Genomic DNA, 17,357 nt, shown 5'->3' on the forward strand with positions numbered 1-17,357 from the left:
TGATCCGCAAATCTCTGCGCGCACTCGAGTGCCACGGGATCGCGACGCGATTCCTCGTCTCCTCGCGTCAACGCCGAGCCGCGTTCACGCGGAGCGCGGTGCAGCACTCTACGACGAGATACAGTGACGGAAGACGGAGAAGGTGGAAGCGGCGGAGGCGGAATCGCGCGTCGGCCACCGAGCGACCTGTCACCCACGTAGGCGCGCGCGCCAGCCATCGCCGTCGCGCGGTTGCACCGTGCGTCGTCATCGCCGTCGGCGCCGCGTCGCTCTAACCTAGCCCGTAGCCGAGACTCCCCCGTCTACAGCTCCCGCTGCGCTCGTCCTCGGATCCCTCGCACGCGCACGGCGCGCCTGCCGTCAGCTCGATGCCGCGCCTCCGCTGACGGCAAGCCCGCGACGAGTAGTAGTATGGGCGACGAGGACGACGTGCTGCCGGCGCGTCTGCAGAGGCTCGAGATCGACCGTCGCTCGACGAGTTGTCCCCAGTAAGCATCGCTCCGCTCCGTTCTCGACTAAAGCGTCGTTAAACGTATCGCCGAGATACGTGCTCTTCCGAGGTCGACGATGATCCTGTTGTCTGTATTGGCGAATTTCGAGGCGTCGAAAGGCATTGCGAAGTCTCTCTTCTGAAGTCCCTCGTACACGTGTCAAAGATTAAAACCTTGAGCTAGTGGTTTCAGGTCTATTTGAAGCGCCCCCCCTCGCGACGCCGCGATGCAAAATGAGTAGTCGATGATTCTGGAACACGTGTGACCGATGTGAGAGCGTCTGTGATTTTTGACAGCGACCCCCTGATTACTGCAGCCTCACCATGACTCGACATTTGTATCGTACGCGAGATTTCGTTAATCGAATAGTTTCTTTTTAGTGTTTAAGCGTCGTCTACAATGGCAGCAGGAGTATACAGTAAGACGTAAGCAGCAAGCTATTGACCAACTGTAGTCGATTATTCTTGAATTGCAAAAATCCCATTAGTCAATAACTTACTGCTTACGTCTTACTGTATACTCCGGCTGCCATTGTAGACGACGCTTTAGAGCGACGGCAACATCACTGCGAGATCTGTATCTGACCTGTAAGAGATAATATCGAACCCATAGAAGAATTTCTGGTACAACTCAGAAATTCACTATTTTCAGGAGAGAAGAAATAAATTTAATTCAATTTGTTTGAATTGTGAGGTAACTAACACAATTACAATTATGTTATTTTGTTTTATATGTAATGGAACTTATACTGTTTCTTGAAAAGGTCTGGTGTGATTCAATTCACTTATAATACTATTCATCCAGGAAACCGCAACATGAATGGTTTAAAAGAATAACGACAATTCTGCTCCTCGCAGTGGATTTCACATATAGGCTTGTGACATTGTTATAGTACATTAACATGACATTTTAGGTTTTAGGCATACTTTTTATCGGCTTAACTCAAAATCGAAATTTTTTTAGTTGTGATTCTTCTAGGGGTACGACATCATCAAATTGATTGAATACTTCAGATAAAATAGGATTGAATACTTTAGAATCTTTAGATAAAATAAGAATTGGTCGTAGACTATTGTTCGTGAACAGCTAGACACAAGTCAACGAGTTTGATTTTACAAAAATTTGCAGATATAACATGATGAAGTTAGTGTTGCGTCTCAGATTCACTCAACGCTTCTCTAACGGTATATTAAGGCTGCATTCGGGGAGCGCGCTATTAGCGCTATTTGCTTATTCTATCCTTGTTTTACATTTAATGAGCGATAAAGTTAGAATGATACAATAGCGCTAATAGCACGCTCTCCGAATGCAGCCTAAATAGCGCTACAGCATGACAGAATGAAAGTCATCAATGAATATATGATACTTGACTTCTTATCTGAGATCTCTTCAACGCTGTTTACTGCTTCTGTAGTTATAAATGGTTTAAGTTGCAACAGCGAGCCAACAAAGCGGCGACAACAAAGTGATGGACTGTGATTTATCGGTCATCATTGGCTGCATTCCGATATTCACTGTCAGTACTGCAAATCTATATTTTACGTCACGTATACTATAGATTTTCAGTACTGAAAGTTGCTGACAGTGAATATCGGAATGCAGCCACTATGTCTAGCAGCCGAGTTTCTTTGTCAATCGGCATGTCTCCTATTGGCCAATCGAGCTATCGAAACTTCGCGGCGGTGTATACATACTTTTCGTAATCGCGGTCAAGGTCGGCTAGTAAACGCGACGGTATATATATATATATATATATTTACAATGCACGCGTTTCGCCGTCCGTCAGAAACTGTCGTCGATTGCGCGATCGGATTCTCGCGGCTCCCGTCGTGCCGGATGAAGTCGAGTCGAGTGAAGTTCGGCTCGATTCCATCTGGAGAAACGTTTAGACGCTCTATTTTTAAACCTGTAGACACCGCGATGCCGGAAATAACAGTTTAGCAACGTCGATAGTAGACTTAGGAGAGACAAATCGATGAAGGGTACGGGCATTGGCGAATTATGAAACGGTTTCTTTCAGAGGCTTGTGAGGCTGTAGTAATGTTTATGTGATCTGCGATCAGTGCGATTGGATAGAAACTTGTACGTCTTCCCGGAGTCCTCAATGGTAGACGGCTAAGACTTCAAATACTGCCGCTTGTAACTATAAAGCTTCGGTTTTCTAATTTTCATTGTTACACGCCTTAAAATATTTTATAAGTTATATCGCAGATTCGCAAGAGAGAGAATTGTTTAAAAAGTAAAAATTGCGGACATGACGTTTTAGCGCATTTTAATATTAATATCTATATAATATATAATTTAATCTAACAAAGTAATTTTTCGTTCTTTCAGCATCGCAATGGCAGACAAATCAAAGCCGATGAATCTATTCAGGATATTCGGCGAGGGTTCCAACAGAAACTGTTTATTCCGAAGAAGATCTGCGCCTAACAGGCCTACCATGTTCCCAGTCAACCCGAGGGGTATCAAGAGTACAACGAATTTCAAACCGTCTAAGAACGAGAGAACGGTCGAGAAGACCAAGAGGAGCACCATCCTAAGGGACGCCATTCTAAAGTTAAGCGCTCCCGGAACTAGCGGTCTTAGTGATAACCCAGTAGATACGCTGTTCAATAACACGTGTAAGCTCAGTATTCCCAGTAAAAATTCCAAGATAATCGACCACAATTCGGTCATGAAGGACTTGGAGGCGCTGAAAATCAGTAAAGACAATAGGCTGGTCAAGGACGACACTAGTATTCAGGATGACGATTGCGAGGGCGCAGGTGGCTTCCACCGTGCTCGCAGTAACACGATGCCGAACCTAAAGAGGGGCCCCGGCCCAGGCGGCGGCGAACAACGGACGACGACGGGCAACAGTGGACAGTCGGATGCTAGTGGCGGTTCATCCGGCCAGCAACAATTATCGAGCTCACCGAACACCTGTTCGATTCAGGCGCGAATATCGCCGCCCTTGTCGAGCGACGTCACGATCGGCGAACTCGCCGGCTACTTCGAAGAGTTCGTTCATATTCCAAAGAAGATGTCGCATATGGCGGAGATGATGTACACTTAATAATTGTAAAGTATCTTGGAATTATTTCATATACCGAATGCAGACTTTCTTTCTTTTTTGTACCCAGTTTATTCGAGGCTGCGTACACTTCACTCTCCATATACGATACCGTATCTCTTTTATTCGTCTAATTTAATTTCCTAAATTATTTTTTTAACGTACCAGTAACGTCACCGGCAAGAAAAACGTTTACTCTCGCTCCAATTGTGTATAGTCCCGAAATTGTTGAACTATTTTATATAAACATTCGGAAAAGTGTAGCGAGATATCGATGTACTTTCTTCTGCATTGTTTCTTTCGTTTTTTTTTACATCATCTTCGTGCACGATATTTGGTTTCTTTAGTGTATAAAAGGGAAAATGGAATATTATATTATCTGTATTTAAAAAGAAAACTTTTGTATTACGAGAGAAGAATAATTGGTTTTAGAATAAATCGTATGAATTGAAAAATCGGAGTATAAATGCACCCATACAATCGCTAGATATTTTTACATGTGCATTTATGCACACATCTTCGCATATACATCACCTTTTGCACTTACTCGTTTAATTAACACATAAAAATTTCCGTCCTAATCGAACGAAGAAATTCTTACGTAGGGCGCCAATGAGAAAGAGCGGCATTAATATGATACATAATATATTTATCTGCATAGGCTTACGACAATTAATATAATAATAACACAAAGTAATCGTTAAGTTACTTAATGATAATAAGCTTTGGTATATAAACAATGACAACAGTGTATTGATCGTTTTCGCTTTAGGTACAATACGAATGAAAAATGCACGTCGACGCGCGGTGATGAAACGTGTGACTTCACGACGTGAAGAAAACTCGAACGTAAGAAAGCCGGGCGTACGAGAAAAATTATTTTTGGTGTGCGCATCACGTGAGACGACTCTGTTCTGCAAACGATTATATTAATACGATAATCGTGGATAATCATCGTCCTCCTTTGGCGGCGCGGTGCTCTCGTGGTCGCCGCGAGATGACAATGTCGATCTTTTTTGTATCAAAACGCGTGAAAGAGAGGGAGAGAGATAGATAGAGAAAGTGGTCTGTCCCTATATCACAGATTTACCGAAAATTTCATTTGAACGGGGGCCACGAATAGGAGTACACTGTCTCCGAAGAAGGCGTCGCGAAATCCACGATTAATGGAGAGCATAATTTTTCATTAAGTACAATATATGCGTATACTCGCTGATTTCTCGCCCTTTCTTAGGTCACCGTATAATTTAAACCTCGTCATTTGCAAATAAAGGACGCGGGAACAATACGTCCGAGGTGTTTCCCAGTAAATCCCGTGACGCACAATTACGTCATTATCAATCGTACGAGAATTAATTACAAAATGATCACACCAAAGATTTGAAAGAAATGCTCATTTGCAAGTTAGTGAAATTTACGGCATCCGATATTTAGAGAATATAAAACATTCTCGTATGTATATATTCGTAAAAAATTTCAATCCTCATGCTGCTGCGCTCAATCAATCAAAATCTTATTATATACAATTATACGCGATCGATAAAGTATACAGCTACTATCGGATTTAGAACAAAACAAGCCATTTCATTTAGATATTTTGCGAACGATCGGACGTAAGATTCCCGACAGCACGCGGGCTTCATTTAAACAATATCAGTCTCTATATCCAGTGGAAAAAGGCCACGATGCCTTTCACTATAATAATTTGTAAATACATGGTCCAAATGTGATCCGAATGAAACAGTCTACGCGAATATATATACCATATAACGCAAACGCTTCGCATCGCCTCGAAATCATTGCTCTCCTTTCAACATGAAAATCCGCAAGACATCATCCGAAATACATCCGAAAGGCGGTTTAACTTTTCAATTATCCAGCGAACGCCTTTCAGACATTCTCCTGATGTTGTCCGGATGTTTCTGTCGCTTAGATCGTTCCTGTTGAGCTCGCATCAGTTCAAACCCCTACGTCTTTTTTTCTTTCTTTTTAATCTACGACCTACGGTAGCGATCATGATTATCATCATCATCATCAGCGAAATTTCCAAGTAATCGTCTATCATGAGAAAACAAGTTTATCATCGGTATAAAACGCTCATAGAAAAAATGTACTGGACGTAATACACCTACTCTCTAACGCTAACGTAAACGTGAACGCCTTTTCACGCGCACTCTTCCATGCGATGTCGCTATAATTTTTATTGGAAATATGCTACGTACCATGTAAACATCGCGGTGAGGATTTCTCTTACGGATACTAGGATCTTCATAAAATAAGGACTGCCGCGATATCAAAGTCTATCCAAACAACGTGGGAGTCCGAGAGACGTCACAAAGACATATAACGTTGAAAAGACGTTAAAACGTCTTCCAGACATTTGTGTATTATAATTGCAAATGAGCCAGACAATATTTTACAAATTGTTATAATTTCTTCACAAAAAAGAGGCGTCTGGAAAACGTCGATGTCTTTTTGACTTATTTGTTAGACATTCGTGTCGTTTAGACTTCTTCGGCCACATCATGATTATTCCGACACTTCCACAATAATATATGCATTGCTGATAACAGATAGTTAATTGCCATATTAATGACTGTCGTTTAGATTGTATAACGACAGTCATTGATATGTTATGTTCATTAATTTTCTATTTCTTATTCCTTTAAATAAGATGTCTAGTACTCGAAATCGCTTCTTCTTCTGTTACGATCTCCTACGTGAGGATATGAGATTGATATTGCAGCAACATTTTAACTTAACCGCATAATAATCGCTGTGTATATATGGGTTTACCGCGTTATTGCTCTCTCGTTTAGTCGCAGTAAAATACACATGAAAAGAGGATCACGCTGACACGGATGTAACAATTTTCTACGCCCGCATGCGCGCAACGCACTCACATTTTGTTTTCACTTTAATCACTAATATCTATCGTATCGTAATGGCTCATCGCGTTTATCGTGACACAGTAAAATGTAAACGTTCAAGATCGATCGCACCCACAGTTTCGCTAGCCGGCTCTGGGTAATTTTTTTTTCTTTGCAAATCAATTTCTGCTACGATGTAGAAAGAGATAGGAAAGGGGAAATCGATTAACACATTTACAACGAACAAACTTGAAGCAGAACGTCTTAGATATAGGATTTCATAACATTTACTTTTTGTATCATCTTTGGCCACTTTAATTAGTAGGCTCTCACTTTAATTAGTAATTAAACGTTTCTTTTGTGCCGTTATTTCAACCATAATGTAGCTAAAGGGAAAAATTAATCATCACTGTCAACCGACTGTGATGCAATCAACACAGATTGCCTGACTCAGCTGATTGCATCAACAATCATGGTTGAGTAATTCCAGTTAATTATTCGCTGTCCTTTTCAGATTATAGGTCTAGCCAATCTGCCTACAATGTAGCTCGAGAAGCAAAAATGGCAGTACTAATTAAGGTTTTTTTTTACATTAAGGCTTTATTCGCCCACCGTGCACTTTCTTGACACAGACGGTGTTTGATATTGCATCCAACAGTAAAATATCTTCTCGGCATCTCTCTGTTACAATACTAATTAACAGTCTATTTCATATACTTCTACATCTTTATCTCTTCTAAAACGTTAATCGTTGGTTGATTAGAATTAAGAAATAATTCAGAAAGACAATGACGTTAACACCAGAGCTGGCTTTAATCGACGTCGGTGCAATCGACTCAATCTCGGGTCTCGCGCGCGTAACGTGGCCTCGCAGGGACGATGAATCCTGGGGTGTCGGAGGCGATTCTCGCTAGAACACCTTTTTCGAGCACCGCGAGGAGAGCAAAGTCGCCGATCCGCCAACGAGACTGTCACGCTTATCGTCTAAGTAATCCCTATTCTAATCTCTGTCGTTTGTATTTCCTTCCTTTCCTCTTTAAGTAGAAAATTTACAATTTTTCAGACACTTTGTACGAGTAACATCGATGACTTAAGTTTATCCGAAAATGCATTTCCGATTTATCCCGACGCGAAGCCCACCGCGTCGGCTTACATCGCGAACACGGGCTTCGGGATATTTTTCTCTTTCCTTTCTTTTTTTTCTCTCAAACGCACTCAAACGCATTCGCACTTATCCGGATATTAGTAACTTTCTCGCCTCTCTCGTCTATCATAATTTTTTATACCCTTCTTTTTTCTCTCTTCAACAAGACCAACGGTACTTCGCAAAAGAACATCGTAATTCAATTACACTATATAGCGACTGTTGAAATAAAAACAACGCATTGTGCGAGGTATTCGCTGCACTTTCGCAGGATACTTAAATCAAGTTTGGACATGCTATTTGAAACAACTTACGTACGTGAAAACGCCGATAATATTAAATGCATCGGTACGCTGCGTTAAAAAAGAACTATAAAAAAGAAGATCGAAAGCGGATACCATCGTAAATACAATCAGATCTGTTTTTGGCAGACACGTTTGGCTGTGTACACACTCGAGTTTTTTTGTCATCGAGGATCATTCTCGGAGAATAAGTTAACAAGTTACTACCGAACTCACTCCCATGACATAAAACTCTCGACTGAAGATTTTTTTCTTAGTCCAAGTGGATGAATCTCATTGCCTATTTGCGTGCGTTTTACAACCGAAATGAAATTATTGCTTAGCAATAACAGGAAAGCGCACGTATACACGATTCTTAACACTTAGGAGGAATAAACCGTCGAACGTTTAATATCGTCTCGAAAATAAGCTTCGACTTGTGCGCAATAACCGTTCCAAATGAGAATTCTCTTCCCGAGTTCCTCTTAGCGGACAAATTAACGCGAGAAATCTATATAGACGTCCTTTACATTTAATTTTACATTTTACATACGTCCCCGTTTGAAAAGTCATGCGTTCATGATAGCGTTTCGCTACAAACAGTTCGTACGAAAATTTGTTCCGAGGACTACAGTATCCAAAAACTGGACTTTAGGAAAATTCGGATGTAACCGTGATCCGAGATCAATAAAATATAAATACAACATGCTCTTGTGTGACAAAGTCACAAATTCACAATACGCGCGAACACGCATACGCATACACTCCTTCACTTTCTCTCTTTTTCATTCTATATATATATATATATATCTCGTAATCGTATGCTAACATACTAATATACGATTATATTGTATAATCTATAATTCCGAACTTTTACTTCCAAACTTACATCACGTTACTCTCTAATACCGTGATTTGTGTCTAAATTTACTGACATTGCTAGCATCTTTATTGTAGTTCCTCATCGTCAAAAGTACGAAAATGCGCTTAAGTGATCGCGAATTTTACGGGCAGGCAAAACGACTCGCCGGTGCTACTACGAGCCTTAAGATTGCAGTCGTTTCTCGTTTCCGATTCTAAATATTACGGTTAACGCCTGATTGGTCATGAAGATTAGAATCTTGTCAATTCGTTCCTGCGAACGGTACTTACAAAACACCATGGCACACTCAACTTCCAATCCGTTTAACGTTTTTAGTGCTTAACACTAAAGGACATAGAAGGACATATAAGGACAAGGTAAGGGAGAGAGGAGAAAAAAGAGACGAGAGAGAGAGAGAGAGGATGAAATTTTCGGCAGCATTTGACAGTGATAGTTCGATAAATTCGCGGCACTGTTTCTGGTGAAGATTGGTCGCTAAAATCTATAGAAAAATTTCGCAGTCGAAAAAATGCCACCCGCGACAGCAATGCGGAGTATCGCGAGGACGCGTATGTGTTCTCTCACTAAAAGTGTTTTCTCTCCATGAGGACGATGCACCCAGTCCGCGAAGGTTCCGATGAGGGTAGCGTGATACATGCTAAATGGTTTACTTAGCAGTAAATACCATAAAATTCCATGGCACAATTGATGTGGGCTGGGTGAAAGTGACCGTGCGGCGGCAGATGATGATTTTGTATATATTGATGGGCTGTATATCAGTCCGTCGGCGGCTCGAGATACGGTATTTCGCTAGTGACGTTGAACGACTCGAAATAGTGATTCAGGAACTCGAACGTGGGCCGCTTCTCGGGACTGGCGTCCCAGCACTGCAGCATCAATCGGTAGATACTGTCGGGCAGCGGATGGTTCAATGGTTTCGGCATACGGTAGCCCTTGTCCACTTGCTCGATCACTTCACGGCCGTGCATACCTAAAAGAAAAAAATTAAGTCATGCAGATAACAAGGTACACGCTTAAAGTACTTATTAACAAGTGACAAGTAAAAAGGGCTTTGAGAGGACAACGCGGTTAACAGTGCGTGAGTTAATGTTATCAATCTTTAATAACTAACAGGATACATAATTATACAGCAGAGTCAGCAGACGTTTCGGCTCTGTTTTGAGTCATCTCTTCAGCGATGTGTGGAAACAATTAAAATTAAACATTTTAAAAAATTATTTAAAATATTTGTAGATAAACTGAGAATACATATAAATAATATGGGAACGAAAGAACTTACCAGGATAAGGAACTTGTCCGTAAGTGAAGAGCTCCATCAACAGAATTCCGTAGGACCAGACGTCGCTCTTGATACTGAACCTGGCATAGACGATGGCCTCCGGCGCGGTCCACTTGACGGGGAATCTACTGCCCTGCTTCGGACAGTACTCGTCGTCCTCGATCACCCTAGCGAGACCGAAGTCGCAGATCTTCGCTTTGTTCTTCTCGCCGATCAGCACGTTCCTCGCTGCGAGATCTCTGTGTATGAGCTGTTTGCTCTCGAGGTATTCCATACCGGAGGCCACTTGGGCCGCAATATAGATCAAATCCTCGAACTGCATGTACTTGCCGTCTCCCTTTCGGAGAAAGTCCAACAGGCTGCCGTTACACATGTATTCTTGAACAATGTAGATGGGCTCCTCTTTCGAGCAGACCGCGTATAACGCGACCAGATGCCTGTGTCGGAATTGCTTCATTATGGCTGCCTCCTGCAGAAACGCCTCGGTCGACATGGTCCCTGGACGCAGCGTCTTCACCGCCACCTCGATTTTATTTCGCCACTTGCCGTAATAAACTTTGCCGAAATTGCCGTTACCAAGTTCCGAGATCAGTTGTATCTCGTTCCTGTTGATCTCCCACTTGTCGCGCAACTCAGGCCCGAGATCCCACATGTCCGGTTGCGGTTTTGGGCAGGGCTTCGAAAGCACGTGACAGAGACCCAGCGCGTTTTCTGAATAATGGAAATATCATCAAAGATAGATATCGCCCAGCACAGACATCTTATCTTTGATTTCATTTTCGAGAAAACAGAGTATTTTTATTAATTAAAACACAAAAATAGATATATCTGTAAGATACTAATGCAAATATATTGCTTTATATAGGATAAGGAGGGGCTATTTAAGTCAATTAAAGAAAAAATCGGATACAAAATTTTCAAGATAAAAAACTCCTTCCTACCCTGAAAATTGAAAAGCTCCTCCCTGTCTTGAAAATTTTTTTATTCGATTTTTTCTTTGATTAACTCAAATAGGCCCTCCTTACCCCATATTACGTACATTATTTTATTTACTATTATAAATAAATGCAAGACTTACTGCTGTATGCCATAACCAGAGCCGGTAAGCTGGAGAACGTTTGGTTGGTGGCGATAAAGAAGCCGCCATTGTCGAGCGGTTTAATCTTGTAGTGTTTCACATGATGGCCCCTTCCTTCCTCCCAATCCTTGACCGACAAGCTGTAACCCCGGGGATTGTGCTCGCTCGGCCTCACCAAGAACGTACCGCGGGGATTCTCGTCGACCAGCAGCAGCTTGCCCGCCTCCTTGCGCGACACATTCTCGAAGAACCAACTGCGAAGAGAGCGATATTAGGTACACAATATCTCTTATCGAGAGGCGCAACGAAAGGGGACCGAGGGAGAAGAATAGAAGATAAATGCTCACTCTTCGCTCTCGACCGACCGCTCGACAGCCACGAAGTTCCAAGGGATCAGGCCTTCCTGCAGAGTCGTTAAGTGCAGCACTCTCCACCAGTCCGGCTCGGAGTCGTCGAGGACCTCCATTCGGTCGCCTTTCATGAAACTAACGTCGGTGCTTTCTCGCGCCGTGTAATTGTACAGTGCCACCACGATCTTGTTGGATCTCTGTGAATGCGCTGCATCGGCAGATAAACAGTGCGTCTCGTTCAAATTGTTCCCCGGGCAGGAAGAGAAATCAAAGAACCCGAACCGGTTAGAAGTGATTTAACTTTAAAAGACTTGGTACGAACCAAGTTGACTAAAGGGTTTCTAATTATTTTATACAAAAAGCGATAATAATCGAAGAAATGTAACGTTTCGCATCTACATTGAATTTATATTTCAGCTGTTTTATATGTTCAAAAAACTAGTATAATTGTTATAAATTTTATGTTTTGATGTCATAAACATAGAAGCATAAATTTGATAAAAGTTCCTTTCTTATTGTCAAGAATACGTATAGAGATCGCTTTTTGCATCGGAATGATCTAATTAAAATTAAACCGGTTCGAGTGAACGGCAAAGCATTTAAAACGGGTCGAAACAATGACTACTAAACGCTAAGCGGTTTCACAATAAAACGTAAGGCTACTTGCGAAATAAGATTCTATCTTGGTCCAGACTTGGTCGTTCTACGGAAGCAAAAAGGAGAGTAACATAAAATACACACATGCAGACTTAACAGGCGGATTCGTTTTACGGGGTTGCTGATGCGGTATCTGTAGCTTACAGGGTGTCGGCCTCGGTCGGATAATATCCGCCCGAGCTTGCACGCCTCTCTGATTTGGGTCGGCGGTGTATCGGTCCAAGGAACCTCCATTGCTGTGCTTTGAGCTGAGTCCCGTGTCTGCTTTCTTATAGCCTGAATAGAGAGAAAAATCCGTCTCTCATCAAGGAAAACCAATCCGATGAGTAATCTATCTTTTGTCTCTGTGCACTAAATATTACGAATTTTTAATATATGAACTCGACATTTATACCTCGCCCGAGATCCGAGATTATTATTTTCATTGGGAACTTGTCCCGGAAACCAGCATCAACATATAAACGTTTTTATGTAATCAACAATTACCATCCTATAGCATAACCACTCGCGTATTACTGCATCCAGCCTTTAAGTAAACTTAAATAAAAAAAGGGAGACGGATTTTTTAGTTCCTCGAAAAATTAAATCGGAAAGATAGATCGGATCTATTTGATTCAATAATTACGGAGATGAAAAGGGAGACTTTAATCTCTTCTTCTACTGATGGTGATTTTGGCAACAATCATACATCTTGCCATTATTATTAATCATTACAGTGATGAAGCGATAATTACTTCTACATACAGTGCGTAATAATCGATCGCAATTCAACTCACCGATCGGTTGAGACTCTTGCCGTTTGCTGCAACACTTCCCCATGCTGGATCTCTCGTTCCTGGTCTACTCTCTGCGCGAGTCCTACGCACCCTCTATCCTGGACACATTCGCGGGGCAAGCCTCCATCGTCTCGTTGAAAACTCGGCCGGACGGCCGGAGATCGTGCCGGCGGCGACGAGGTGTATATATCGCTACAAACTCTCAGAGTCCTCTCGTCCGTCCGCCCATCGCCGGATTATCGGACTCGCCGCTCCTGCAACATAAGGCAGACGAGATCTGTCATGATTCCGATCGGAGGATTATTATCGCGACAATGGTCGCAGGGTGCAGCGTCACGACCAAGGCCTACGAATTGCAGTCACTTGACAACGGGAAGTCGCTATGCTCCGATGAAATCGGTGGACGCGATTGCGAAGTCATCGCGAGGGCAATGATTAACTACAATGTCAGCGACCACGTCATCGCGATTATTATCACTTTTATCGTTTCTTATTGTTATTACTCTCTGATTATTATCGGCTGATCGAGTCGATCATCACAATTCTCCGAATAAAATAAAATTTTATTGGAAAATTTGTTAGAAAATGTTCAAAAGACGTCTGAAATATTAGAATGCCTATATGACAGCTTCTTCTCTCAATATTCGTAAAGATTTTAAAATTAATATGATTTTCTGTGTACATATATTAAGATTAATCAATTTAACACTAACGATGTACAACTAGACGCTATTATCTCGAGAAGAAGTAACATCAGCCAAAATTCCGGAGCGATGAGACAACAATAGGGACGGACGAGCGCCGTAAAAATCGAAGCTCGCGGCCGATTTTACTTAACACGGTATATCCACCGCTGCTCCGACCGAGGGAAAATATCCATGCAAAAAGAAGAAACCAATAACTACGGGGGACTGTCGATGCCAAGCCGGCTACCAGCATGGTCGACGTGCCCTTCCGATTATCTCCATATCATTAAATAGAACGAACGGCCCTCACCCTCACCAGTAGCGTACCCGGAGTTTTTAATTAAACAGCTGAACCAAAGGAAAAAAGGAAAAGGGACGTAGGATTTTCGAGCAGGGAGATACGTATATGGGGTGTTCGTATTGATGAATGTTATATCTGACGATATATCTGAAATCGGAAAGCATGAAAGTTTCTCTTTGAAATGAGTCGAGATGCAGGTAGTTTTTGAGTTTTCAAATATAGATACCTATTAGTCATAAATATGAATCAATACTTTGTGCCTAGAAAATCGAATATTCATTCAAATTGATTTCAACTCTAATTTTTGAAATATTTAATGAAAGAACAAAATTTCAGTGACTTGCGCTTCATGGCTATAAATAAGTGACAAGTTTATCTTCTTTTTAATTTAGGCTTTCGCGGAAAAGAAATCGTTTCAGTCAACAGAGACAACATGATCGTCCCGATTAACGAGACGCGTCTCTTGCCGAACACCCCGTGTGCACGGGTTTGGGAAACAATCGTCCGGAATCGATTTGGATGTGGGTCGGTTCAACCCCAGTGCCGAACGCCGCGAAAGCATGGCATACGACTACCGGGGAGTCCCCCGTTCGATCGGCACAGCCCGACTACGGGCTATAGGACAACTCGAGTACACCATCCCTGGTCTCCTCTGTGCATGTGCACGTGTATGTGCCCTATGCAACGGGATAATACATGAGTAGCGAAACGGTCGATATCCTACAACGTGTATTCGTATATACTACGACGTCACACTCGCCATCCGGTAGAGCTGCTTTTACGTGGCGAACAATGCGCTATCGTGGACAAAGACGTATTAACGTTATAGCGCCAGGGCGAAACGTCCTGATCGTGCCGTCGTTGGCCCCGTCTTTAAACTACTGAACTGACAACTGTTGGGTCTGGTGATAGATCGGAGAAGGACCGATTTGATTTGAAAAGCTAAAATTTGATTTAAGTTCGCCAACTTTGAGCGCTTAGAGACAAGTTTGATCGAGCGAATTTTTCGCTTGTAATCTAAAAAAAAAAAGATAATATGAAATAAGTTTACTCAATATATGCTTCTGATACAATCTGGCCTTAGAGAGACTTAATTTAAAACTTATTTATAGTTATTATCGTGATATATTTAAAATATAGCATTTTCATTAACAAGATTTGTATTTTTTGTTTAATAAATTATAAATTAATTGAAGAACCCCATCACTCACATAGAATGCGAATTTCTATTCGATATACACCGTTAATAAATTCGTAATGTCAATTTGAGTCATTTTTAACAAACAAAAAAAAATATTGTTAAAAATGGATACTCTGTGTTCTGTGTTAAAATAATAAATTTCGATACACATAATAGTTAAAAATAACAAAATGTTATTTGACTCAAGGTATTGATTTAAATTTCATTTTTTAATATTTAATAGTGGTATAACTTATTTTATTCGATAAAAAAGAATCCTTTTTATCTAAATTTCGCGGTAAAAAATTGTGTTCTTATCGTTTCTTTGCACGAGATACTATGCGATAGGATTGAATCATGTATACCTTCCCGTTGAAATCCCGGGAAAATTGCTGCCCATTGTTATCACTTTTATTTCCGTTTCCGATTTCACGATACAACGAAGTGACTCTATCCGGTTTCGCATGATAAAGTATAAACGACAAACGTTTTAAGAACAGTGCGACGTGAAAATTTACCGTCCGACGACGCCGTGTGTACGGATACTAACCGTAAGGATAGATCGTAAAAGCGAGAGCGTTAGTTATTCTCGCCCGATACGAAGTCTCCCTCTTTCTCTCTCTCCCTCTCTTTCTCTTGAGGTAATAACTTTGTGTGTTGTTTTCCTATAGAACAACTTCCCACGTCGCCGATATAAAGCCACAAGGCGTAATCGAACGTCTTAATAACATTTAAAGCCGACAGCGGAGCAGTGTAAATTGTTTGTCGAAGCGTTATAAAAAGTACCTCAAACTCACTGAATATTAATTTAGGATCGATTTTCCCAATATCGTAACTACCGTAAATAAATCGTGAGCAGATTTTTTTTAAAGTTCTTCAACACTCGATTAAATCTCATAAATAATTTAAATAAATAAATTCCATAAAATACAGTACTTCTTTTTATCGCACAGAGAAAACAGCTGAAACCTTTGTGTCGGAAAAAGTAATTACGCAATGTGCCAATTAAAATGTATAATAAATCACTACTGTAATTACATTTAGTAGCCCGTAATGTGATAACATATTCAATTATTTCTAAATTTAGTTTTTATAAAATAATTTTTATAACGGTAATAGCTTTCTCTCTTGGTCAGAGCTGTTCAGAGAATACTTTTGCCTTTCAGCTATTAAAGTAAAAAAATGCGTGCACGCTCCTCCGTTGCTAATTTTATTTTCGTACTAATCGATAACGTTTATGCGTTCGAGGTACATAAAGGAGCAACCACAAAGATTGCGAGGTACATAAGGTAGATCATCGCGCGCGTTGAAATTAAAGGTAAAAGAGCCGGTATATGAATCTCACTCGACGCTATATCTCATTGTCAGTGGAAACATAAATGCGTCATCTTTCGCCGCATTGACTAAGTCCGTCAGCTAAGGTTTCACTTGGTGAGACACCTCATTGAAGTTGAGTCTTCGTGAAGATCAATAAGGGGGGGGGGGTTCCAATAAACTTATATTAACATTTTTTCATATAAATTATTGCGTATATAAAAATGTAATATGTCTTTTGGAAATTTCTTCTTGTTGACAAAACAAACGCATGGAGATCGTCGCGTGAATAAAGTTGGAATCTAGCGACAGGTCGCGTGTTGGAATTTGCAGATCGAATTACGGGATTCAAAACTTCCCGGTGTGACATGACGGGAATCGCAATCCATAGCAATATCTTATGAAAGGGTTGAATCTTGCGGTTCGATTTCCGATTCCAATTCGTTGGCCTGTAATCCGCCGTTTGATTCGGAGAGTTTAAGGTTTAATCTGAAAATCGTTTGATCGTTAAAACAATCCGGATTCAAACTCTTTGTTTTATTGTTCGTCGTATTTATAAGTAAGACACTCAAAATTTTATCACAATACGAAAGAAGATAATGTAATAATAAATTTATCTTTTTATGTATATACTTGTACTCTTTAAAAAATATTTTATTTTATGATTAAAATCTAATTATATTTATATAAGTGGATAATAAAAATAGATTCACAAAGTGCTTAATATTATTATAACGTCATTATTTATCAAATGACTTTCAAAGACAGACGTACATCTTTTCGATTATTACACAGAGAGAATGAATTTTATATACGAGCATATATACGAGATTAATATCTACCATAATAAACAAATATGAATATCTATTACAATAAAATATATAAAATATGTTTGATTAATTTTACTAAAATATATAGTAAAATTTTAATAATTGTTCAAAAATTACTAATGTGCTTGGTAATTTTTATTACGTTTTTTGTAAAATGTCTTTTGTATATATCAAAAATTCCT

At 40.6% G+C, this 17,357-nt stretch overlaps 2 protein-coding genes across 6 annotated transcripts in view; one reads left to right on the plus strand and one right to left on the minus strand.

Moving 5' to 3' along the window:
- The first annotated feature begins 220 nt into the window (after nt 1-220).
- Nucleotides 221-4,001, plus strand: LOC112468998 (oxidative stress-responsive serine-rich protein 1). Of its 3 annotated transcripts, none has more exons than XM_025038444.1 (2): nt 221-488; nt 2,826-4,001. In XM_025038444.1, the coding sequence occupies exons 1-2, from the start codon at nt 412-414 to the stop codon at nt 3,547-3,549; spliced, it is 801 nt and encodes a 266-aa protein (XP_024894212.1). In that variant the 5' UTR covers nt 221-411; the 3' UTR covers nt 3,550-4,001. The 3 variants fall into 3 exon arrangements, with proteins under 3 accessions (XP_024894212.1, XP_024894210.1, XP_024894211.1); XM_025038442.1 differs by lacking the exon at nt 221-488 and adding an exon at nt 2,114-2,630; XM_025038443.1 differs by lacking the exon at nt 221-488 and adding an exon at nt 2,114-2,598.
- A 173-nt stretch (nt 4,002-4,174) lies between these two features.
- LOC112468996 (tyrosine-protein kinase Src64B) overlaps nt 4,175-17,357 on the minus strand; it is a 48,975-nt gene continuing 35,792 nt past the window's right edge. The window contains exons 1-7 of one of the 3 annotated variants that reach the window (XM_025038439.1): nt 15,397-15,561; nt 12,865-13,118; nt 12,173-12,364; nt 11,429-11,639; nt 11,082-11,335; nt 10,004-10,714; nt 4,175-9,694 (exon numbers count right to left, since the gene is read on the minus strand). In XM_025038439.1, the coding sequence (XP_024894207.1) occupies nt 9,480-9,694; nt 10,004-10,714; nt 11,082-11,335; nt 11,429-11,639; nt 12,173-12,364; nt 12,865-12,907 (1,626 nt within the window). In that variant the 5' untranslated portion in view covers nt 12,908-13,118; nt 15,397-15,561 and the 3' untranslated portion in view covers nt 4,175-9,479. Of the gene's footprint in view, nt 9,695-10,003; nt 10,715-11,081; nt 11,336-11,428; nt 11,640-12,172; nt 12,365-12,864; nt 13,119-15,396; nt 15,562-17,357 lie in introns of those variants that run through there. The other 2 variants (XM_025038440.1, XM_025038437.1) reach the window with 2 other exon arrangements.

The sequence above is a fragment of the Temnothorax curvispinosus genome, unplaced genomic scaffold (assembly GCF_003070985.1).
Source record: "Temnothorax curvispinosus isolate PA1 unplaced genomic scaffold, ASM307098v1 QBEX01002370.1, whole genome shotgun sequence".
Lineage (NCBI taxonomy): Eukaryota > Metazoa > Arthropoda > Insecta > Hymenoptera > Formicidae > Temnothorax > Temnothorax curvispinosus.

Excerpts from the sequence above, each read along its gene's own strand:
- LOC112468998 (XM_025038444.1), top strand. The coding sequence starts at position 412 with ATGGGCGACGAGGACGACGTGCTGCCGGCGCGTCTGCAGAGGCTCGAG. Across the intron at positions 489-2,825 it reads CGCTCGACGAGTTGTCCCCA|CATCGCAATGGCAGACAAAT; the intron begins GTAAGCATCGCT and ends TCGTTCTTTCAG.